Source organism: Patagioenas fasciata, chromosome 13, assembly GCF_037038585.1.
Source record: "Patagioenas fasciata isolate bPatFas1 chromosome 13, bPatFas1.hap1, whole genome shotgun sequence".
Taxonomy (NCBI): Eukaryota; Metazoa; Chordata; class Aves; order Columbiformes; family Columbidae; genus Patagioenas; species Patagioenas fasciata.
Window position 1 is genome coordinate 19,193,968 of NC_092532.1, and position 25,888 is coordinate 19,219,855.

Sequence of the window (25,888 nt, forward strand, 5' to 3'; positions counted from 1 at the left end):
AAAGACACAAGACTTTACAAGAGGACTGTACCAAGCGAGAAGTGAGGGCAACTGTACCTTAAACTAACAGATTAATCTGCAGAGCCCTCAAATATCACATATCTCTTCGGTTCTTTCAAATATAGACATTTCGGTAGATGAATCGGAAGACACACAGTCAGTTGTCAGCAAAGGTCTCGGTATCCCTCACTTCCCAAGACTGCCTCGAGGCTCAATTTGATCTATTCAGAAAGAGCTGTTAAAAGCAAAATCCAAGTAACCCAGAAATAACGTTGGTTTTTGAGGAGTTCTCAACAGGGGCAAATTCCTTTTAGCGGAAACATCACCTCTGCTGTCTGATACGATTCAAGTTCCTCCCCACTCCTAAATTTCGCTTATAGTTCATTTTCCGTCGCTTCTGCCTGGCAATTCAACTCTATTCTGCCCTCCTATGCGACCCGACCTTAGTTATATCTGCCGTGTTCAGCTCTGCTCGCACAGCAGAAATGCAACACAGTTAAGCTCTAAGACTTCAGCACTAAGCAAACTCTGGTACTCTTGCATCTCTCACTGCAGGCAACCACCTGCAGCTTTGTCCTTTGCAGCTTTCACTGACTTCCCATACATACATTTTTTCAACTATTATTTGTAATCTCAGACCTTAATAAGCATCAAGTGTCATAAACCTACCATCTCCAGACAACACTTAAAACCCCACGACCAAGATTCAGGTCAAAAATGTTACAACACTTGAGAGCAACACAACAACCTAAAAATAAGACCAAACTTATCTGCCTGGAGAACCAAACTAAAAAAGATTATCACATATCATCCTGTAAATATAATCCTGACCTGTGGTTTTCAATGCTGCTGATAACAGGTACACTAAAAAAACTACCACCCGCCAAAACAGTACAGAGTTCTGCACAATTCTTCCCCTGGAGAGATGATGCCACAACAGAAATCCAAACAAAAATCAAACAGGCACAAAAAAGGCAGGCGTTAGAAACACTGCTTAATAAGCTAGAAGGTGTTACTTGGACACTACAGTGATGAGGGTGCTTTAATAACCAGTTTGGAAAAGAATTTAGGCAGGGGGGACATGTTAGCAGCAAGGAACAGAATCTACGCATTTTCATCTGTCTGAAATGGTTTTGATTTTCCGAAGGTCAGTGTGCAACATCACGTTATTCATGCACAGACTTGGTATTCTACCCATTTCCTTAAAGCTGGGCTTCTAGTCACCGAGTATGATCACGTAGCAGTTCTAGTTATCAATAGGCAAGGGTCAACAAACACAGAATTCTGACTGTCTGCTTTGACAATAATTAGCAAAAATTATCCAACTAAAGCTCACAATGCAGATAAAGCCTCACATATGGCAGAAACTTCGCTTTTGACTTGTCTGAACAAGCATGAACAAAATCCACAGCAAATAATAATCAGTTCAGCCTGCTGTCTTTTACAATGAGTTCCATTTCACATATCTCCAATCTTAGCTTGTCATTAGTAATGCTAATTAGTTCGCTATCTCAATGCCACACTAGATTCAGTAAAAACAGATCATCGCTAATTTGAGAAGAAAGCTTGTTCTTTCCTTACTATAAATAAGAGCAATAGTCACTCTACAAATTACCCATAGAAATTAATACTGCTTGTAATTTTCAATCAGATTCAAAATTTAAATAAAATTGCAACCACCTTTTGATTTCCAAAAGGTAATAAAAATGTAATTATGAACTATCACAGCACTAACTGGATTAACAGCCCTGTAAGGACATACAATGACACAGTATTTAAAGTTGGGCTATATCTTGCCATGCGAGCCAGCCCAGTTCTGTATGCACGCACGTTACACACATCCTTCCACAGGTGTCTTTTGAAGGGACCCATTTTCTAATACCAGCACGGCAATTGTTCCTCAGTATCTGTGGGCTGACAGTTTTTATTTTAAAGTTCTCACACAGTCCGACTGCAGAAATTTTCTGTAGAAGATATAAACCCAATTATCTGGAACTTCAATCACAAGTCACAAAAGAGACCTGTGCCAATTAAACAGCACTCTTCTACACAAAGAGCTAATTAAAGTGACACCCAGGAGGTGAACCAAGCTGTCCTCTACTGAAAGAGAGAACATAGGAGCTTGCCATGGGACCTCCTGCAAAGGGACAATGCTGGGACTTTACTGGGAACATACTGGAACTGCTCTGCTCCCCCCCAGCAGCTGAGTCCACCATCAATCACTATGACCGCACAGGCCAGCAGTTCAGGCAAATCTGGTCTCAGAGGCTTCAGTGTCCCCTCCCCACGAGGTCTCTGTCCCCCACATTTCTCCTCTCAGCTGGGGAGGCGGGGAGGGCAGGGTGACTGGAAACGGGTACATGTTTATCAGGTCTGGGGCAGCTGGAACCTCTTACAGTGCATTTATCATGGAGAAGCACTTCTCCCAAAGCAGACCAGGCGCTGAGACAGGAGGTCTCCATCCTCACCCCCACTTCTGCTCTGTCGAGTACATGTACATGTGCATTTCTGCCTCCGGGGGTCACAGAAGAGGAACAATGCTCACGGGTTTTCTAAACCAATTGTTAAATTCGGATTTATTTTAAGACTATTTACAACTTCAATACAGCTGGATTAGGAAATCAGCAGAGACAGTCTAACTTAAAACATCAAAGGACCAGCTGTACCTGAGTGCAGGTGGGCAGGAGGGGAAGGCTGCAGTGTCTCTCTGAATCCCGTTGCTCTTCCCAGCAGAGACATTATATCCAACGTCCGTCTGGGCACGGGACACCCGAGATTCAGGGTCTCGCTTGACCTCGGCAATTAGCAGCTCCCCGACACGTGCTGTCAGAGCTGCCCTAAACTGCCTACCTGGCCCTGGACTGCTGTAGGTCATTTCGTACCAGCGTTTTTAGGAAGGGCTGGGTGACCCTGAGCTGCCGTCTCCATCGGGTACAAAACCCCGGCTCAGCCGGTCGCTCCCGCACCGGGAGCAGTAACCTACATTTAAAACCCCATCACCTCCAGTTGTGAGGCAGCTTTGGGAAACAAGGCAGTCAAGTCGTTTTCAGGCTACACAATGCTGGCAACTGCTTAAAACAAATTAAAGAAAAAAGAAAATCACATTTCAGTACCTGAGCAGACTGATGTGCTGATTGAGATTAATGCAGTGCTGGTTTCTTGTTTAATAAATCCTGTAAACAAATACCAGTGAGGGTCATGGTCCAATTCAACACCATCCCCACGTCAAAAAGCAACTGTGAAGAACTCACCCGTGTATTTTTGTCAGCGGCAATGGGCATTCCTGTTTACTATCCACACATGCTTATGTGAAGGACTTACAAGGGCTATGCTTGAGCTGGAATTCTAAATACAAAAACTGCATTGTGAAGAAAACAGAAATATTTCTAAAGATTATTTGCTGCAGAAGTCCGTGACTTTCTCAAGAACATTCAAAGAGCAAAAGCTATCAGGAGACGGTAAGCGGCAAATCCTGATTAGCGAAAATAATCAGCATTTCACTAAAAGGAAATGCCCAAAGGAAAATAAAATTATTCTGGCTATTTTGTCTTTTCTAGTGAAATAACATATATGTTTTATTTTCAGTTTGTTCCACTGAAGCAGAGGAGAAAGAGATAAATGAAAGATGAGAGCCATAATCCACGAGAGCACTCTCAGACTTCCACAGATAGTGAAATTTAACATTGACAGATGTGACAGCAACTCATCTCAGAATCCAAGCTCTGCTTTGGAATCGAGACAGCACTGAAAAGAATAGGGATAAAGAACTCCTATCAGCCTCAGCTGGTAAGAGGAGCAAGGTGTAAAAATAGTCTGTATTGTAAACCAAGAAGGAAAAAGCTCTGTAGCAGCCTTCTTGCCATTTTATTCTTCAAATTGTTGCTGTTACAGCAGAGTGGAGTTTAGGTTTAGTATTAACTACTACAAAATCACCACAATTATTTGTATGGTTGTACAGACCTAATGATCCACTGCGGTATATACAGAGGGGGCATCCCTACAGCTGGGCAACAAGCCCTTGATTTGGCTGGTACGCTCTACATAAATTCCAGCCCTCAACCCCCTACAACCACATCTGGACAACCTCAGTGTCACACCTGGGAATCTCTCCAGCTGGCTGGTGGTAACCGGCTGCTGCTCCATCACTTGTACCAACCTTCACACCAAGGCATGCAAGGTCATAAGAAAGAAACACAGGCAAATGTCGTGGTTGAGACGGACAAACGACAGGCAAACCTTACAGAGAGGAAAGCTGACACGGGGAGATGAAGCAGCTTCTCCTAGCACACCAGCAATAAAACCATCAGTGCCTGAGCAGTGCCCAAGAGCTACAGGCTCACGTATCCTCTGAGCGGGTACAGTCAGATTCTTCTTTCTTTGCTGTTTTCACTGATGGAAACAACATGCAAAGTACTGTTACCCACATCTGACACCGCACATCACAGTACCTGTCCTTTACAGTAGCTAATTCCTCCTTTGTTTTAGAAGAGCCCGCTCTACACAATCAGGATCACGTTTTTGGATCCTAGGTTCTGCAGTTGCAAGTATCTGCATGGTAACAATGAGGTCCTCCCATGTTCAGCAGCTGCAGAGCCTTCAGAGATAGTTAAATAATCCAGGGAGATTTAGGACAAGGGAATGAGTGTTTAGGTCTGGCTTAGTTCTGCCCAGTATCATCAATGTAATGATGACTACACTATGAATTAATGAATTCAGGACTGTGCACACGCTCCTATCACGGGGTCTGCAGTGCCAGTGAGAACAGGATAGAACCCCAAGAAAACAGGCAACACGCACAACACTGCGTGTCCGACACTGGAGGTGTCGCAAGTTGCTCTTCTGTTGACACAGCATACACTTCCATGCCAGTCCCAATCGGATCAACGACTCCTAGTAGCCATCCCCATCTTAAAATTGTCCTCTCCAATAAAAAAAGGAACAAATAAGAAAATGCACAGAAGATTCAAAACCTCATTTGGTAAATACTAAGCAGACGAAGAGGCAACGTTCTATAAATTGATAAAAAATAACCTAGAGAAGGTATCTTCAGCGCTTTAGAGCATCCTCAAACAGATGACTGCAGGTCCTAATTAGTACTTTAAGTGTATATATCTATATAGACACAAAATATTTTTGTTTACATATAAACACTTAAATCACAAAATTTTTTTCACATACTTCTTGAGCTAAAGAGATTTCTTTTATCACTTTGCTGTATTTCAACAATATATTCATTACAGAGCAGTTTCATAATTAAAAGCCTTTAATTAAAGAAGATTAATTAAACATGCGATAAGCACAACTATACACACTTCAGAGAAAATCCAGCATCTGACCTACCAAAATGACTTTAAACGCAATTACACATGCTGTGAACTACTGTTTGTAGATAATTGCCTTGGCTGTCTCCTTAAAGTCAACCGACTACATATTAAAGTTAAATAACATCAAACCCAAAAAAAAGAAGTCAGGGCTGATTGGACTTACAGTGAAATGTGTACATTTTTCATTTATCTCAGCATTAACACATTACTGGTTCAAAGTCATTTACCAGGGGACCTAAATCATGACGAGTACTTCCAGCATATTTCCGAAGATAGCTTTCAACCCTCAAAATAAAAAATATTATCTTATCTAGAGATTTCTCAATAATTTACTTAATTTCCTTCAAACTACTTCTCGAGAATAATCCCAATCCGAAAAACCTAAGTAGCTTGATATATTGTCGACTCTTAGATACATTTGCTAGAGTGTTTTAACATTTTCTTGCTGCATGATACAGTAGAATTGCTCATTTTTAATAAGAAGGCTACTTAACTGAATGAAGAAAGAAAAGGCAATGCTTAAGTCCTACATGTAATAACGGAAAATTTTAATTGCATTTGAGATCTCTGGCATTATTCTTCCTAGCAGACAGGGTCAGATCAGCTTTGCACCCAAAACCACATATGCTATGTCAAAGAATGAAGTAAAGCAATAGGAAGGTGAGTTTACTGGTCACATTTCAAGAGGTATCCATATTAATTTCACAAATTCATAATATCACAGCTATCAGTAGGAACTGCAAATGCACCTGGGGAAGGGGTCACACAATTCAGAAAACTTGCACAAAGGGACCAGGAGCCCTAGAAATGTCTGAAAATGAAAAACTTTATTCAGTGTTAATTGATCTCTTAAATACAAGTAGGAATAATTCTGACAAACCTATACGGACTAAGAATTTTCGTTCTCTGCACCCTTAGGTTTCGGATGTACCAAAGCTGCCCAGTGCAAGCTATCCAGTCTGTTGACAACAAATCAAAACAAAAAACACCCCACCTCCACAAACTACAAAAAGAACCAAAACCACCAAAACCACAAACAAACCCACCTTAAAAATGCTGCTATTTCAATGAGGATTGTCTGGTTTTGGATGTTACCTATTTTTAGGTCTTTAAAAGTTCAGTTCTTAGACTACATTAATGAGTTTATCTGCATGTAGAGATTTCCTAGACTGTTTTCTAACTTCATTTATAAAGTACATATTTCTTCCCAGAGGGTGTGGAAATGATGGATCTACATTTTGAGGACCCTTTTTTTTCCCCCCTAAGCAATAAGGGAACAGAAACTGCAGCACAGGGATGAATTCCACCACCAACAGAAAGTGAAGTTCTAACTACATTCCTCAAGGCAGACGCTACAGAGTTGGCCTGCCAAGGCCTCTTTCATTAGTGAAACAGCCTCAAACTCATTCAAGAAGCATAACCTATCAAGACATATGGAAAAACAGGAGGCAATTTTACATAGGTTTAACAGAGAGTTGCCTAATTTATTTATTTTTCTTTAATTGAAAGACCAAAGAATCTTTTCCAAACATTGATGTGTATGGAAGAAGCGAGACCGAGAAGAATGGAAGTCCTGGAGTGAAAACGCAATGTATCTCGTAGCCTTACAGAAGAGTGTATACATGTGTAGTTGTCGCATGACATTTGAACTAAACTGCCAGGATCATGACACCTAAAAGCACTTGAGAACAAACTCTGCTCTATGGAAATTTTTGATTACTATTGACTTCAAGAACCAAAATTTTACTATCAGCATGTATAGCATGGGCAGTGAGTAAAATGAACATGAATACAAGGTTCATTAGTGAAGTTAATGAGGGAATGCATACAACAATTCTTTTCCTGATACCTGGTGGTATATGTAACTGCAACTTGAAGCACAAATTACAGGTATGAGACTATAGAGTCTGCATAAATTGCAGCTATTTAGAAGTAACATTGTTTTTCCATATTGCGTATTTTCGAAGGGCATTGTTTGTATTTTGAGCTACCCTGAAATCCTGATGACAAATATTGAGGTCACTTTATTTTCCCCTCGCTGGGTGCTGCATTAGCCTGCTTACTAACGTTTGAAGAATTACTGTCAAGAAACAACAGTGACTGAGATATTACTGCTATTTTCTATTTCTTCTTTACACAGTCTGAAAAATGAAAATATTGTATGTAAGCTAAAAATAAATGGATTTGGTGATCAAAATTGTGCTTTGTAAGACAGGCTGCTGATGATCTAATGTAAATATTGATTTAAAAGAGGAGGCAATGTTTTCCTTGTAGCTAGACAGATCACTAGTGTATCGGTTTGGAGCAGCCAATCCTGCCGATATCTGCCTGTACTGCATGTTTTCTTCAATATAAGAGATATATGCTGTATTCTTAATGATTTCTTAACAGCTGTAGTAACATCCATTACATTTGCGAAATGAGGTCCTCGTACAGGCTAAGTACAGGTAAAGCTGATGTGTAATGGCAGGCAAGATGTAACTGAATACAGCTTTTTATAAGGTTCTTAAACTCTCATACATGGCAGTCTTCTAAGTATAACAAGCATAAAGGCAATGTTTATCCATAAACATGATTTTACTGGATGGTTTCAAACAATAATAGCAGCTATTTGGTAAAGCTTCTGTAAATTACTAAAACCCCAGGAAGAGAATTATGCTATACCAAAAAATAATCAACCATCATCAAATACATGTTTGAAACTGATGAAGTACCACCTCAAAATAATAAAATGATGCTTACAAGAGTCTTCAAACAGCAATGAGCTCTCAGTCTCAACTGAATCAATGCTACTGCTTTGCCTCAACTATTGCTTCTATCCCTACTACAGAGAGATTTTCTCCCTTTTATGACAATTATTGAAAGAACTCTTACCTCTCCAGCTCGTATTCTTTCATTCCTGCTTTTACTGCCTTCATTACCTGTAAGATACATATTAACATGGGACGTTCATAGCGGGAGGGAATCTCATATTTATAAATTTATGACTTATGACCAGGTATCTCCTGAGGAACCTATATTACAAAAATATAATCTGTACTTCATTTAAATTTACATCAGTAAATGCACTTTAAAACTACATTAAAAATCAAACTCATTTTAATTTTTATAAATGTCCGCAGTCTCCAGCAATAAAGCAAGTTTAATTGCCAAACTTCTATATCCTAATGAAGTGCAACTCATCCAAATACCAATGCTTAATTCTGAAAGCTCTGGTGAACTTGGCAGCAAGTCTTTTTGTTCTACTTTTAGGAAACGGCAGCAAAACAAAACTGTGAATTGGAATACACTACAGAGGAAGATTCTCTTTTATACTTTTCAACAGAAAACTATGAGAGTCAACACTGTTTTACAACCCATAAGTCTGATTTTTGTTCTCAGATTTGCTGGGAATGTGCACCAGTTCTATTCCTTTGCCTATTTCTGTATTATAAAAGTTCTAGGCAGCTGCTGTATGCAAGACATTCTCTCAGATGTGGTAAGATAATGTTAACAGTCAATTGTTAACGGTTGGACTTGATGATCTTAAAGGTCTTTTCCAACCAAAACAGAGAGCGTGGCTGTGTCTTCACCAGGTTGCTACGTCAACAGAACAGCATCGTGAAGCAGTGTTCTGGGGGACATACCCATCTCTGAGGAGCCCCCTGAAGAACCCTTGCACTCCCCCCCACTGCATGGAAACGCTCTGCAAAGAACTGGAGAGAGCAACGTGCTAGTTAAACTCTTCAGAACTGCACACGCTGACAAAGGCCTGAAGAATAATCTCCCTGATCTCTTCTTTCTCCATCACTATACAGGAATTTGTGCACACAAGACAGATAGATTGCAAGCAGGTCACCTTCTGCTGGGGGCTCCAGCTCTTATCCAAAACCACACTCCATTTCTCACACATCACGAATGCACCAGTGAGTTCAAGGACAATGCAAGGTATATTACTGGGCCGTAATAGGAGGGATATTATCCTCTTATTTCTATCCAGCCTTTCCATTATTTTATTACTAAGCAATTCAGGGTTGCTGGGAACATTTTCTGAGTACCACTGCTACACTAAGAGCAAAAATTATTAACAGTAAAGGATCCATTACCTCTTTATGAGCTTCACTGGAGATTTTATTGGTGTAGCGCAGAACTTCCAACTCCATGTCTGTCTTAATCACACGACTTAAAGAAAAGTAGAACAGATATCAGGTTAGGTTGTGACTTCACAGCTTAAGAATATGAAATTTAAAAAACCTGAAAATAATATGCATCACCTATGGCAAAATTAGATCAAGTACACCTCAAGAACAAAGAGCTATTGCAGTATTCATGACAGCAAAGTTCTGTTGGCATTGATTCACCACTAGCAAAACAATCTTACAAAGGTAAGTCACAAGCATTTCAAACACTGGTCTGCATTATTTTAATACTAATAAACGAGTGGCCCAACCAACACTTTCTCAGCTCATTTGACAATACATGAGGAACAAAAGCAATGTATTTCTGCATTTGTCATGACTCAAACACTACTTCAAATAGAACAATTCTACAAGCATACTTTATTTACCTTTTAACACAATTTGAAACTAGTTTACACAATGAAATTCCCAGAGCTCCAGAATTTCTATTCAGCACAATCCCAACTCCCACCTATTTGCAATACTTCAAAAGGCAGGAGGAGGGGTGTGTGAAGAAAAGCTATTTCTGTTTGGTATTTAAAAACTCAAAACATGACATTCAGAAAGCACAGCGGCAGCAGTTACAGCCACAGTGTCCATTTCCCTTCACACGCTTCCGGGGGAAAATAAAATCAAAACAAATCAACTCCCCCAAAACTCCATCCTTCATGCATTATGAGATACTGAGTTTGTGTCTCTTTATGAGTCTTGACACTCTGTTCTGAACCCATCTCAAAAATTTACCATTAAACTTCTTATCTACTTACACTGCTTTCTACCGTGTATTTCAAATAAAAGCGGTTATTTGGTGTGACATGAACAGGGAAGCAGACGTACTTCCAACACCTTCTATTAAAAACCACCGACTCTTACCACTTGTACACACACTGACTTCCTAATATTTCTCGCGCCCATCTCAAAGGCAGCTGTGCAGTACATACTTACTGCTCACAAAGAACAAAACTACATCTGTTGAACTGCATGAAAATATTTAAATTGTATTTTCCAGTTCTAGAGCCTGCAGCAGTTATATATATATATAAAGTACCGCATCTGCTATATTTTGAAACCGACACCAAGACCCTCCTTTTTTATTCTAACATGCTCCTACTCACACTGCTGTAGAAAACTGTTTACTGTATTTCTGCTCCTGCAGTTTGTTTTAATGAGTCCAGAAACAGGTTTCTGAGCCACCAGTGTCTCTGATGTGCGATAGGAGCATTTCCCACAGACCGCGACCCATCGCTGTGTGGCACAGACACTCCCCTTCAAACACAGCTTCTCTGGCAAGAGTAAAGGTAAAAATGCTGATAGCAATGAAAACGCTCTCACAAACAGAAACACAGAAGAGGGGAATGGAGTGGCATTCTTAGTCAATTGGAATATGACACAAAATAATCATGATGCGCAAACAAGGTTTTAAAATGTAGACCGAGGTGAAAAAATTGCACTGGGATGGTGTAATCTGCTCACCAGGGGTGAGGGAGCCAACTTCTGCTTCTGCCATTCAGTCGAGACATGAAGAAATGTATATTCATGTTAGAATGAGGTAGCAAGGGCTTATAGATTTTTTTTTTAAATCCTGTTCTTCGGAAGACTGCATGTGCTAGCAGGATAATTTAATACTTGTTTGATGTGCCTTTAAATTGCTTTCAATATACAGTACATATCCATGATCCGCAAGTGCCCGAAGAATGGGTTGTTTCACAATTCAGTTGTCTAATCTCTTTATTGGGATCTGCCAGTAATACAAGTCAGTAACTGCTCAACAGCAAGTGCAAACAGTATTAACACCTGTTTTACTTGACTAGGTCATAAGGCTTCAGTGTCAAGGTGTTTATTTTAGATCATAACTTCACACCTGTCTTTTTGCATTCACGCTCAGCCGCAGACAGACTTTTTATGCAACTCATCACCTCCATTTACACAAGGTCAAGCACTGAAACATTTTACAGAAAATGTTTAGTAATTCTGAGACCTACAAAAACCACTCCCCAACCGTTAGCGGGTAAGAGAGGGAGGATGTACAGCCGTGCAGAGAACACCATCAACTCCACCCTCCACTAGATAACAAAAGTCACTGTGCTCCTGAGCTGTTTGCAGTAGTGCTGTTGATGGCATTCCCACCAGCGTGTTCCAGGAGCAGAAGGACACCTATTTCAGCACATTCTCACTGTTTTGATGGCACAAAAAGCAATGCTCTCCCAAGCCAGGATTAAAGCACTGCTAGTCTGCGGTTAGCCCTGCTGGGCAATCTTGCAGGTGATGAGTGGTTCAGAGTTCTCATGGGGTTTTCCCCCCACTTCCAAGCTAAGGCTAGGAAGAAAGTCCCACCTTTGTTCACGAATATGAACTTCAACTTTCTACTTAAAACAGTTCCCGGACCAGTTACACAATCTCCATACATGCATTAATATTTTAATGGGGACAAATCACTTCCAGGCTCCAGCTAACACGATTGCAAAAATGTTGAGATTCAGCGTGTAAGGCCGTTGTCAGATTAACAGGCGAGACACTCAATACAATCGAGTTAAAACAGGAGCACAAGTTTCCTACTGTCAGGATTGACCTATAACTTTTAACTTTTTCTTTTTTCCTTTTCCATTTTACCAGTGTAAAAACACTTCTTCTTCCTCAGTCATACAACAGAAGAGAGCAGCTTTACTACAAACAAGTATCATTTCAGCCCTAAAGTTAAGCTTGGGCATTTTAAGCGGCTGGATATCAAACTTCACACACAACCTCTTTTCCATTTACCAGGTGGTCAACAGGACACAGAATTTGAGGCACGTATGAGGCTGAAACTTGCATAACTCAACAACATTTTCCTAAACCAGTGCTCTCCTCAAAGATACACAAATGTTGATTCTCTACGCGCATTCACCAATCCTGATCATGCCATCTATTAGTTCCCGATTACCAGCTCGGTGTTTACCAGCTGCCTTGTTTTGTTGTTTATAGTACATGCGTGCACACTTTAAGGCTGCTTTCTGTGATGTGCATGGAAAACATGTGGATATATCCACTCCTCCTTGCCTTTCTGGAAACATCACGTTTACAGGCCACCTATTAACTACAGATGCTGCTCATTTACATGGACTGCGCATCCCTGCCTCATCTTCGCCCTTTTTCACCTCTGCTGTTGCCTTTCCACATTTTATTTATAGAAATTTCTCTAGTTGATATATTTATGCTCTTCTGCAAGCTTTCACGTAAAAACTTGCTAACTGAATTAGCATCAAAGCCAATAAACAGTAATGCACATATGCAAAGGAGAAGTATGATTCTGAAAGACAGTTGCATGAACAGCAAACACAGGAGTTCATCTTGAAACAGTTCAAAAATACGGAACGGGACTTTTTACAAGGGCATGTAGTGATGGGACAAGGGGTGATGGCTTCATACTGAAAAAAAGTGGGTTTAAATTAGATATAAGGTAGAAATTCTTCCCCATGAGGGTGGTGAGGCACTGAACACGCTGCCCAGGAAGCTGCGGATGCCCCATCCCTGGAAGTGTCCAAGGCCAGGTTGGATGGGGCTTTGAGCAACCTGGTCCAGCAGAAGGTACAGGGGGGTTGGAACTAGATGATCTCTCAAACCATTTTATGAGTCTATGTTAAGAGGTTTACAACATAAATAAACCTCTGAAAAGAAGTATATGTCCAGCTTTAAGACTTTAACACACAGCTTACTTTCCCTAAAGAAACAATTCTGGCTTTCCATCAAATGCAAAATCCAGAATATACGAAATCTTCCATGTGTAACTATCAAATTCAATTTCATTGAGGTCCCAGGAAAACACAGTATATACAGGCACAAAATGAGCCATACATTGCTAAATGTTTATCTTGTAGCACCACCACAATCATGGTAGACAGACACTGGGATGCTGAAGTAACAAAAGGCCATTTTGCTAAGAGCTGGTACAGAAAAAATTCCTTTTGGTTACTAGGGAGATAATGTGAGCACATTCGGAGTTTGTCTTCTGTTAGATGACTTTTTCTTTTCAAAACAGTGAGATCAATACTTAGCGTATACATTCAGTATCAAATTTTAAATGGAAGGCCTGAAGTTTAAAATGAAAGTGTTCAAATGTGTTTGAAAACACATTCAATCAATGAAAAAAAGGAAAAATATTAAAACACCCTCTGCAAACTGCTGAAATCCAGTCTAAGGTCAGATTCTTTTATGTTTTATCCTTAAGTTTCATAGCAAGTCAGAAAACACTGAGATCTTGAAAAAAGATGAGTAAGCAAGGGAGGCAACAGATCCTTAACCACAAATGCTTTGTCCCTTGTCAGTATTGAACCTTTTTCTCTGCATTTTCTTAGAAGACCATATAATACCGGAGTTGCCTTTTGTAGCTCCCAGTTCTCCCTGGCTGGTTCGGAAAGCTCAGCCATTTCACCTCTTGTTGGCAGTTTTGACAGCACGGTATAGATCGGAGTTCTTCTGACAAGTATCGTGTAAAACACAGTAGTTCAGAGTTTGCTGAATTTAAAATGCATCTATGCAAGCATATGATTCAAATGAAGCAATTTTCTAGCCTAGAATATAATGCCCCAAAAATTAATCTTCCTAAGAGAAAACTATGCTTAATTTTAAAAATGTTACTGCTTTCCAAAGAAAGGTTCTTGGGCTATAACTTGACATTCCAAGGAAATTTCTACTTTAGGAAGTTTTAATACACATAGCCTATCATTCATGCATTGATTTCACCAGATGCTTAAACCCCAACAATGGTCTTTAACATACTTCTGACTTCAAATGTAAGCCACCAAACTTGACAAAACCTTTTAAAACACTTTTGAATGCAAACCTGAACTTGGCTTCACTGAGAACTCCTTTTCCTCAAAAGCCAGGTGGAGGGAAGGCCGTACCAAGCACCTCTGCTCCGTGAGATCACAGAGAGCCTAAAATCAGAATTCCAGGCTGGCACTCACAGTTCACAGAACAGATTCTCCCTGCACCACAATGAGCAGCTCCAAGTCCTGCTTTTCTACTGCCTCGATGCTCTGTCTATTTCCGTACATGGGCCTCATGTTTGACCATCCCTGAGCTTCCTGAAGAAGATTTAATCCCCCATTAACCCAAACCACAGAGGAGAAAAAGCTTATCAGGCGACACCCTGGTAAGGTGGACATGACCGGAATGAAAGCTGGCTTAGGAACACACTCGTAGCCCTAATCCAGAGCCTCTCACAGCTAAAATTGTCATCTCTCTCCCCATAGTGCTGCTGTATCTACAGATCAAAGCGTGTAAGTCAGATCAGGCCTTTCTTGCTCCTTGTTTTTCTCTGCTACCAAGTATAAAATGGTGGGAAAACAAGAGGAGCACAGAAATGGCACCGTCAGGTTGAGGATGCAGCTCCCTCCTCTGCACTTTAAATGGTTCGTCAGGTCCCAGAGAGTCCTCTGGCTGTTGGGCACATGACAATGAAGTGGCAGAGGCCGAAAGTTCCAGCATCTTAAACAACAGAACAAACTGCAGCCCAACACCAAATCAACCTACTAGAATTTGGCAGCAGACACCTCTGCGAGAAAGTAAGACGGTATGAAGAACTTCTAATGTGACTTACCCATTCTATTATTTTGGGAAGCAGTGTAGCACAGCATTGGGCGTCTCAGAGCATGCATGAACATTTCTCTATCTTTCCTATCAACATCTGTAAGGGCAGGAGCTTGACTAGGTAAACACTAATGATATTTCTAAAAGAGAACAGGTCTTTTGCTAAGCTCCTTCTTTACCAAGTATTCCTAATTGTCTTTAATTTGTGCATCCCTACACATCAGCTGCTGAAGTCATGCTCTGTCTACATTCGTCAGTACTCTCCACCTCAAAGGTTGACCAGTGCGTGCTTAGATTTGGAAATCAATTCTTTGTTTTGGAAAAGGAAGGGTTTGAATTCTAGAAGGACAGAATAGGCAAGATGTAAAAATCGTTACCCTGAGCAATTTTCTGTGTTACAAAGCTCTCACATGCCTCCTTGCACTCATCAGCAGGATTGGAAGCAATGAGTCCCACTACTACAAGTCTCCGGCTCCACACATGACTCAAGTTACACAAAAATGTCTCAAAGTTCCCCTGCTTCCCTCTTTCCTTTCACAACTGGTTTTCAATGTCATGCTAAGCAATGAAAAACAGCTGTAACAATAAAAATGTGACCTATTAAAATCCTACAAGTTCTGAAATCGCACTGCTGTTCAAAAAACGTCTCCCCAGCTTGCAAGCTGGCAACTACATGTAGATGAATACAGCAGGCAGAAGATTGTTCTCAGCATATGTGCTAAGAATAAACATTAAACGGAATAACAGGCTATCATACAATCAGCCACATTAGTGGTAGTCAAAAGGTACACTTTCCTGTTTCTATTTTAAAACTCCAAGCGTATCTGTCTTAACCAAGGATTTGCTTTCTCATTTCTAGATTAATAAAAAACCTAATTCATTAACAAAAATCCACTATGTTGTTTCCTCAGTTCCTTTCCCAAATGGAAAACTAGCAATCCCAAGTTATGAAGCAATTCAGAGAACAAAGTCAGCAATGGTGACCAAAAGAGGAAAACTGGCAAAATACAGTAGCTTTGCAAGCCGCTAATACACTTAGTCACACTCTTTAATTTTGCCTATTCTAGACAGGCTACAGCAGAATTCCCCTAGAATTACAAACTATAGTTACATGAAGAATAATTCAACAAAATTAATGCTGTTAAAATAAATCCTGGAGAAGTAATAACACCCTATTAAATATTACCTGTTCAGACAGTTTTCATCTACCTTTGATTTCCATTGGTAGAATATGTATTATCCTCAGCGCTTTTCTTATTCATACAAATTCACATTTAGAACAATGTGATTTAACTCCAAAAGAATGTATATCCAGACACAATGCCCAAGAAATGTTACATAAATTCCTCACTTTTCAATGCTGTTACCTGGCCTTGTTTTCATTTCTGTACATTATTTCCACCCCATGACATGAAATCAGCTTAAAATTAATACTCATATAGTAAACTAGGAGGCTTCTGCTGAGGAAATCTCTCTGAGGCAATGGTACAGGACATAAGCACATTCAACAGTAGTCAAAGATTTTATGCTACTCACCATTCTGCAATTTCAGGATGAAGGATTTTGTTGTTCACATTAAATCTACCAAAAAAAAAGTATATATACATTAAAAACAGCCAAACACACAACAGCAAAGACTGTATATTTACTTCTCTTTATTTAAGTGTCTTCCCTGAGGATGTGAAAACCTGCAAAGGTAAACCTTGTATTGGAATGCAGTATAGATCAGTATAGATCCCCATGAGGAGAGTGCACACACTCATCTGCTCTGTGCCGGTGTTTTGTTTTATTTTGGTATTTTAAGAATGTGCGGAAACTGGAGTAACAGTATGTTCAGGACATATTTGAAAAACTTCTTTTGACAAAATCCACTGCTATGAGTGTGGATTGGACCAGATCGGCCTCCAGAGGGAACCTTCCGAGCAGAATTGTTCTGCGATTTTAACTTTGCTCATCAAACACTCTTCAACAAAATTAAACACAGCGAATTGCTAATTACATCCTTCGGTTTATGCCTTTCAATTTTTGCGTGCACGGAACATGGCACGTGATAAACAAGATTGCTCAGAGGATTGTGAAAAGGAAAGCAACCTCTTCTTGTCTTTTCCGATCTACAGAAGAGGCAAAGCAAAAGCTTCCATCTCACCTTGGCCTCACGCACAACTTTTTCTTCCTGTTTATTTTCCACATTAGCAATTCATGTGTTCTTGGAACTACTCTGAGGCTCTCTAAACAATAACATTACAGTGGCCAATAGAGTAAAAAGCTGAGTAATTAAGTGGAACACAAACAGATTTTCAAGCATTGTTCAAGGGGTTTTTTGCTTACAATTTAAATCCTAAGGAGTGTTCCGCATCAAAGATATTTTTGTCTGACTCAGGACTGTTGGCTCTTCAGTTAGGGCATTTAAGGGAATTAAAACGCCCCAACGCTCCCAGCAGATCTTCAGAAGAACGTTGTAAGGCAACAATGCGTTTTCCCACATTTTTGAAGGAAAAATAAAACCTATTCCAGGTTATTAACCATTCTTTATTCCTCAGAAGGGAACAATCAATGCGCAAATCCAATTAAAAAAATATCTGGGAGTCTCTTCTGATTGTACAAGGGTCTTCCTGCATCCTCAGATAGCAGAATAAAAAAACCTATGCTTCTCTTTTTCAAGAACATATGCTTACAAACTTATAAAATCTGAACACGGGGGAGGTTAATGGCTTTGTATTCCTACTCCAAGGCAGGACACAACAACTTATCACAACATTCAACAAGGACAAGCTGTATGGTATTCAGTATTATGGCTTTAATTAGAAGCCACCGGAAAAGCAACACAATACATAAAGCCACAAGTCACAGAACAATGCAACATTATAGAATAAAGTCGGTTCTTACAAACAAGGAAGTCTTGTAAAACCAGAGAAAAAGGACACTTTTTGAATTTAATGGTCACTATCCCAACAACTACTACCTATGGAGGCCAATGCAGACATAGTTCTGGAATGGAAGAGCCAGTAAAAGTTTATATAGAAGAAAATATACAAATGATATAGTAAAATCAATATATAAAAATTCTAAAAAAAACATCCCCAAAGCCTGAGCTCCCTGTTTGGCTGTAAAGCACCAACAGACACTGCCACAGAAAACCAAGATGCAGAAGAATTAAGCTGCACCTGCAACACCAGACACAAGGACTTTCAATGATTGTCATCAGCGTGTCAGACAGAAAACAACAGGTCAGCAAAGGCAAATGTTCAGGAGACACTGCAGCCATGCAGAAAGCTCCAACACCAGCTCTATGCAAACAAGACAAGTATAAACTACGGCTATAATGAAGGAACCAAAGAAAATCAAGGGCAGGGAAGGACAGGTACAGAAGGCTTACACCCTGAAAATTCAGATCTCTTCTCTCAAGAACCCGACACACACACTTTAACCACAAACAGATTAAACCAAAAGCAAATCAAATGAGCCAAACAGTAAAACGATGAACCTCATAAGAGAAGACTGTCCCTTGTCTGAGCATTATAAAAAAGGAAAGGGGATTTTACACTGGCATAGGCTTATGATAGCTCAAATAATTATCTTTTAGAAAAGCAATTTCAGCCAAGAGATGTACCATCTCTGACAGTCCCTTGCACCTTTTGTGCCCCTAAAGGTTCTTCTTGAACTTGGTGCTTCCAGAAGTGCAAGTTTTACTTACTGGCTGGGACCACTTACTATGTGGCAGCTCCTTAAAATTCTAGTTGCTGTCAACTGGGGCAGCTAATTAAACCCACAGAAAGGCAGCAGGACTGAAACAGGGGGTGCTGGGGCGGGAGAAGGGGCAGGAGGTCATCGGCTGAATGGCAGTTTTATCTCTCACCTGAAAGACAGACTTTGTGGTATAATGTCAAGTATAAAACAAAATCTTAGACCGCCAGGACACTGCCTCAATTCAGATTTAGAAGGGAATCTGACCTATTGTGTGTAGCTTTTTCAAGGAAGCCAACTATTACGGGCTGGAGTGTCTCGGCCCCCCAGCTCGTGCCAGCCATGTGTCCTGTGTCACAGGGCCAGCTCTGCACAGCTGCCAGACTCCCGAAGCTCCTTACCAGGTTATGCTCCACTTCAGTCACCAACAAGGCAGCTAAACAAAACACGTCCTAAAAGTTACTGGTTAGATAAGAAGTTCAGGGGGGAGAACTTGTCATCACCAGTAGGACACAAATGGTTTTTAGTTCACATAAACTGTGCACAAAGTCTTACCAAAAGATCACCCTACCTTGTCCCCTGCAGAAAAGTTCTGATCCCACTAGACAATAAACTTAAAAATCACGTACTGCCCTAACATTAAGAGGATGATGCAGATCAATCCAATTCTACATTTTCCTGCAATTTGCAAACTGAAAATATTTAGATGATGAGATATGTGGTCTTGAGGAAGAAAACAAATTGACATTTTGCTACAGCTGCAATTTGTAACGTATTAATACTTCCATTTAATCAACACAGAACTAAGAAATGCTACACTGAAAGGCATGCCCAAATTAATTTCATACTTGGTTGTTCTTTAACATGCAAGACAATTTCATTAGTTAAAAAAAAAGCTAGAAATCTACACCTCCTGTATAATTACACTGTATAATGAGACCCTCTGTCAGTTTAACAAATACACTTTGTGTGTATATGGTGATAAAAATCTAAAACGTATTCATACACAATGTTAGAATTTCCTACTCTTCTTCACAGTCATACGCAACAAGTGCCGTTATGAGAGAAAATAATTTACTGAAAAACTTTAATCATCAGGTACAATTGCTTAAACTGTCCATCTTTTACATCAATTGATTCTGAGCATGAAAACAAAACCACCCAACACAGCAAGCAAAGATTTGTTCAATGGTGTTTTGAGGAATATGGCACATTAGTGTTTATCCACAAAGGTTCAAAATCCATTTTCTGTATGGTCAGTCACACCATCTCAAAGCACTTTCACAAGCGCTACGTAAGCACCACATGGTTAGACATGAAAATTCCCGCACGTTTTTCAGTCTGAAAAATGGGTCCACAAATTAGAAAAACAAAAACCAACAACAATAACCAAAAACCCCACAGAACTATCCTCGGTTAGCAAACAGAAATACATATTTCTAGAAAACAACGCATTAGAACTACTTTAGAAATCTGCCTTCTATGTTTAAGCCACCTGAAGCAAGTGAGCGCAAGTCATTTCTGCAGGATCCTTAGCGGCTGTGAACAGCGCCGGTGTGAGGGGAATCACCAGGACCACCACCAGGAAATGGTCCAGGTCTCCTGTCTGAAGTCCCTGTCCCCAGACATTCTCCATTCCACAGACTGCAGCAACATACAAGCTTTTTTTATCAGTACGACATACTTTGTTGTATGAGAGCGCTATATGCAAGCTAATGGAAACTATCATATGATTAACTATTATAGGCTCTGTTATCAGTATAAAATCAAGTTGGGTCATTGCTAGCAGGACAAAAATAACTTTGGGGTGATCTTCAGGGGGAGCACAGAAAAAATACAGGACTACAGTAGACATTTTGTCTCAAATGACTATTTGTTACAGTGGAAAAATAAATCAAATAGTTTAGGGAATTGTGTTCCGTAAGAAGTTCAAAAGGTTCAAAAAGTAAAGGCAGGGAAGGAACATCATTAGCGCAAGAAGGTGGCAGCTTCTGACAGGAGCAGGACAACAGCCTGCAAAGACAGCAAGGTGCAGCTTTTTCAGGAAATGATACAATTATTTCTATTATTATCCACCAAAAAAACCCACATGAACCCAAACCCAACCAAACCCACAGCAGTCATTCTAGCAAAAAAAAAAACAAATGGGAACAGGAGCCACACAGAAGAGCCCTTGCAAGCAAATACATCTTGGCCAGGCAGCCAGAAGATGGAAGCAAATGAGACCCCAGAATACAACATCTGTCAGAAGAGGGTAGTGGATCTCCAGCACATCCAACAACAAAATCAACACTTGCTCTTCTGTACCACAAGTATCTGGAGAAAGACACCAACCAGATCTATTGAAGGCAGTGAAAGGAACAACTTGGTGCCTTGGGTGGAGAGGGATGAGGTATCCTGGGTCTCAAAAGAGAAGTATCTGCCAAACAGCTGGAAATCGCCCCAAAAGAATGAGGAAGCACTCCTCCTGGAGAACACCGACAGCATGTTTACTGCAAACTTGGAAGCCAGCGATAAAATATCATTAATCCCTGTAAGTGTTGTAGGAGACGTGATAAAATCCCAAATCAAGTGCTAAATGGAGTGGCTTCCTACCTCAATGTTGACTACTAACAGAATGTGTTACTAATTAGTGTTTAGTGAAATTCGGGGCGGGGGGAAAGGGCTTTTTGGTACTTCGAACAGACCTTTTATATCACTCCTATAATTAATTACGGCTAGTGTTAATAACTGTTCATATTTCATGTGGAGGTGCCTCAGATAAAACCAGAGGTATCGCTCTGCACAGATGCTGGAGTCCACCTGTACCTGCAGAGTGCAAGACGACTGAATATCTGCTTGGTCAAAGCAAGGGAGCATCATACTGCTGTAACAGTGGAGAAATCTACAAATATTCATTAAAAACTGCTTGTTATATTCTAGAAGTTTATATTTACTTCACTGGGCAGTAAAAGATGTCTGAACATCTGCCACCCTGGTTCCAAATATCCCTGACAGAAACACTAAGTTGCCATTTTGGTTGTACAGAGAAGAACGAAGTAATGATGGAATTGGATTCCAGATTTTGGTTTACACGCAGAAACCGTGCTCTAGGACTACAAAAATGAGCGTGCAGACCTGCAGCAAATTCTGTGCATTACCATCATCACTGCATAACTAATACGCTGCTGACAGAGGTGGATGGAGAAAAATACAACGGGGTGACTGAGAGTCAAGGATTGTAAAAAAAGGTCATTACTCAACATTCATCACAAGTGTTTATTTTAACAGGCTTTTTTGGTGGGAGGCTTTGTTTCTTTTTTGCCATACACTTGAGCTAAAATGGAAAATGATCTAATTTTAGGATGTCATAACAGAACAGACAGTTGTATTTCATTCAAAATTGAGGCCATCATCCTCACGTCCCAGAGAGGCTGTGATGTATTTTTATTTACTGCCTTTTCAAAATACTGCATGCAGGAGGACATTTTCACCCCATTAGTAGCCAAACTTCATAAGAAGACATCACCAAGGGACACTAAAAGATCACATCTGGGCAGAAAAGTGATCATTAATTTACACCTGTAATGCAATATCTTTTCAGAAGATGGTGCATACCAGAATCCCTATATCCACCTTAATATGGTACAAGGAAACCACTGAGAGAAGCTGCTCTTGAAGATTCATTTCCTGAAATCTGAAAACCAAATATTCCAATCCCAAAAGTGGAAATGGAGGTGGAAGGATGGATATGTTTGGTTTTAGATACATAAAACAAACACAAAGAAAGGGAAACATTAGATGACCTTATATACAAAAGAGATTCCCGAAAAACACACCACTGTACTTCAAGACATTAGAAACACGTCAAATATTTTGTTTTGGAAGAAATACCAATACATTTGATCTACCATTCAACATCCTGTCATTAGGAAAAAACATAATTTAATGTGAAATGTAAAATAAATTCAACATAACTATGCAATAATTAATGTATAAAAAAGCTTTGTCACTTACTGGCTGATTCCCTCAAATGAAGCTTCTTTGGAGACATTTCCACTATCAGTGTTAATGCCGCGCTGGGAGGGAAAAGATTAAAAGGATCATGACTCTGAGCCAAACACAAGTATTCAAAATTTAAATCAGGAGAACCTGGTGGCAGGAAGTCTTGATGAAAACTTACACATGCTTACAAGCAGACTGCTTGTTCAAATGCTGACCAATATAAGAAATTATTTGTTCCATAGGAGATGAGTGTAGAACTCAGGTCAAGATGTGCTGCTTAGGAAAATGGCAAGCTCTGATTTCTAATTCCCTTATGTCTTGAGAGGCAGCTAGGAGACCTATATAATAATAAAGGGCAAGGGAGTAACAAACAGGGAAGGTTTCTTGCTAAGTAATTTCATTTAAAAATGAATTATTACACACTGCCTTGGCAAGGCTTGGTATTTAAATGTGCATGCCGCTCCCCTACAGCCTTCCTTTCAAGCAAGCAGCATAAGCAAGAGGATTTTGGCTGCTACATGGCAGATGAAGACTTCTGACATGTGTCTGGGAAACCCTGTGGAGAAACGTCCCAGTTCTGTATCTGGGATGAGACCACAGGAGGAGAGGACCAAGTTTCCATTCAAAGTGAAGAGCAGTGTTCTTCCCTTCTCTGTGTGCCCCTCATGGCAGTGGGAGGAAGGTGAAAGCATCACAGCTCCATCCGCTCAGCCAGGAGTTACATGAAAATTCCCAGTTACAATGGGATGCCCAGGGAGTGACAACTAACGGACAACCTGATGTGCTGAAATGAATGGTAAGAAGCACAAGATGGTCAAATATTCCCTTTCCCACACATTTCTCTTAAAGAACATGAAAAAAGCTGTAGGGTCATCTTTTATACGTGTATGTGTGTGTGTATAGAAATATAAGTGCAAGAAAGACTGAAAACTATTGAGGGCCTCGGTTATAATGGATAAAGAAATCAGATCTCATTCTACATGACTGCTTAAGGAGGAATTTTTGGTAAGAGTTCTGTCTGGTAACTACAATGGGAAAACAAGAAATCCAGGAGCTGCCGCTGCATTTGCTGTAAGGGAAAGCTCAGAGTCGGGAAATAATTTCTGAAATAGATTGGAGACGAGAAATCAGACACTTTTAATAGTGAGAGATTTACAAAACATCTGTCAAGGAAAGAAGCTGGGAGAGGGGTGATGGGGAAGAAGAAACTTGCACAGGCTTTACATCCATTCATCCTTCTTCCAGAAAAATGAGCAGGCATCATTCACAATACTTGGCAGCTGTGCGATATCACTCCCTCCTCTCAGAAGTTCTTCCTACCAACCCACCCAATGAAGGAAAACTGTTCCCTGAATCTATGTGTGATTCTCACAGAAAGGCCCAAACGTGCTCATGACGTGACAAGAGCAATGGAAGAGAAAAATGGAGTTTGGAACCATTGTATATAGGCTGGAGGACAGTATGGTCCATGTACCAAGAGTCTTGTCATGTTTTACCAGAAAACAGATAAAGCTTTTGTCAGAGAGAATACAGACTGCATGGCCAGAGGTTACAAATCTTGAGATCATGGAGGAGCCGGGTGACTAGATGACCATGCACAGGTGGCTTCTAACTTGGTGAAGATGAGGAGGAAAAGATAGGGCATGGCAGGTCACAGAAATACTGAATAAACTGATCTCCTTATTGAAGAAAACACATAGTTATTTTTCAGAATAATATAACTCACCAAAGTAAGGAGCACAGCAGGATTCTTCGAAGTCAAGACACTGGATATCTAAAAAGAAGTTTTAGATTGCTATTATTTTTCTCTATTTCTTCCTTATAGTCACATTGACACAAATGTCATCAGCATTTGCTGCACACAAAGTAAACGAGCTGCAAAGACAAAACAAATGCTCCTCTGATATCTTTCAGAAATTGTAGTAGTGCCTGACACTTGTAACAAGAGTCAGTAGGTCACAAAGTATTTAGACAGAAATGCAGTGCTTAAGTTCATGCTGTTCTTTAAACACATAAATACCAAATATAACTTAAGATTGAGTCTATTGTCATCATTTGAAAGACAGAGGAAATATGAGCCAAAGAGCTCCTACAGTATCTTTTCAAACATTTACAAATTGAGAACAAAATCATTGGACTAATAGAGAACTGGGCTTTCAGAGCAGTTGCAGAAAGGTGGGCACTCAATTACACATTACTTGAGGCAATGAGCAGATGACTTAACTCCATGGAGCACAGTTCTATGAGCTTTAAACCAGCTTAATAGCACACTGATAAATATTAACAAAAGAAAGCATAAGGCAGTGAGGTATAAAAATACCAATTCCGCATTCCTCAGGGTTTGTTTTGTCTTTTTGTTCTTCCTCCCCATGAAACATCAGAATTACATGTTCACACAGGTTGGCCATTTGTTGACATAAAGCTATCCTGTAAATGAGGCCCCTAGTGTCCTGATGGTGGAAAACCAATTCCTTGGCAAACCAGGTAAAAGTCAGAGGAAGAACCTTTGAAAGTCGAACATTTTCGTTGCAATCTTCAATAGCTTCTAACTTCCATCCATGTAGTCCAGATGGAAAACAGCCTTTATTTTGGGACAATTTACTGGTCCACATAAAGAGCTCTTGTTCCCATCAATGAGTTTTTTAAGCGGCAAGGAAGCACAGAACAGAACCACAATAAAGGTATTTGTTGATGGAAACTGACCTAAAACAACTAAGGTGATCCAAAATTAATTTTTAAAAATAGGATATGGATTTTCCACTTGCAATTTTCGCCATGTGACAGATGAGCACTGGAGCACCGGCACTCTACATGACTCCAACTCACACGTGTCAAAAAGTAACCTCTCTGCAGATTCCTCCACCCCCAGCTACTGAAATACAGGATCAAACTTCATTTCATTTTCATAACGAAGTAAAACATCCTCACAGCTGATGAGAGCAAAATTTTTGGTCTAGCGAGTCAGAGTTAGTGCTCTGCAGGGACAGAACCATCAGAATCCTCCTTTTCAAGCTGCTCTCCATGAAAAGCACCCACAAAGCTTGGTAGGAATATTGCCCTCACCCTACTGAGCCTTCCTACCAAAGAAAAGGTAACTGGCCAGGTGCATAACTATGCAAACATCTGCTCAGAAATGAAATGAGAAACCTAACTAAGCAAGTCACACTCGCA

The 25,888-nt window shown here is 40.1% G+C and overlaps 1 protein-coding gene across 1 annotated transcript in view; it reads right to left on the reverse strand.

Moving 5' to 3' along the window:
* The window catches only part of PEPD (peptidase D), a 126,204-nt gene that overhangs the window by 79,815 nt on the left and 20,501 nt on the right, over nt 1-25,888 (reverse strand). Inside the window, exons 5-9 of the mRNA XM_065848036.2 lie at nt 24,444-24,491; nt 22,730-22,791; nt 16,586-16,630; nt 9,410-9,485; nt 8,199-8,245 (exon numbers count right to left, since the gene is read on the reverse strand). Coding sequence (XP_065704108.1) covers nt 8,199-8,245; nt 9,410-9,485; nt 16,586-16,630; nt 22,730-22,791; nt 24,444-24,491 — 278 coding nt within the window. The remainder of the gene's footprint in view (nt 1-8,198; nt 8,246-9,409; nt 9,486-16,585; nt 16,631-22,729; nt 22,792-24,443; nt 24,492-25,888) is intronic.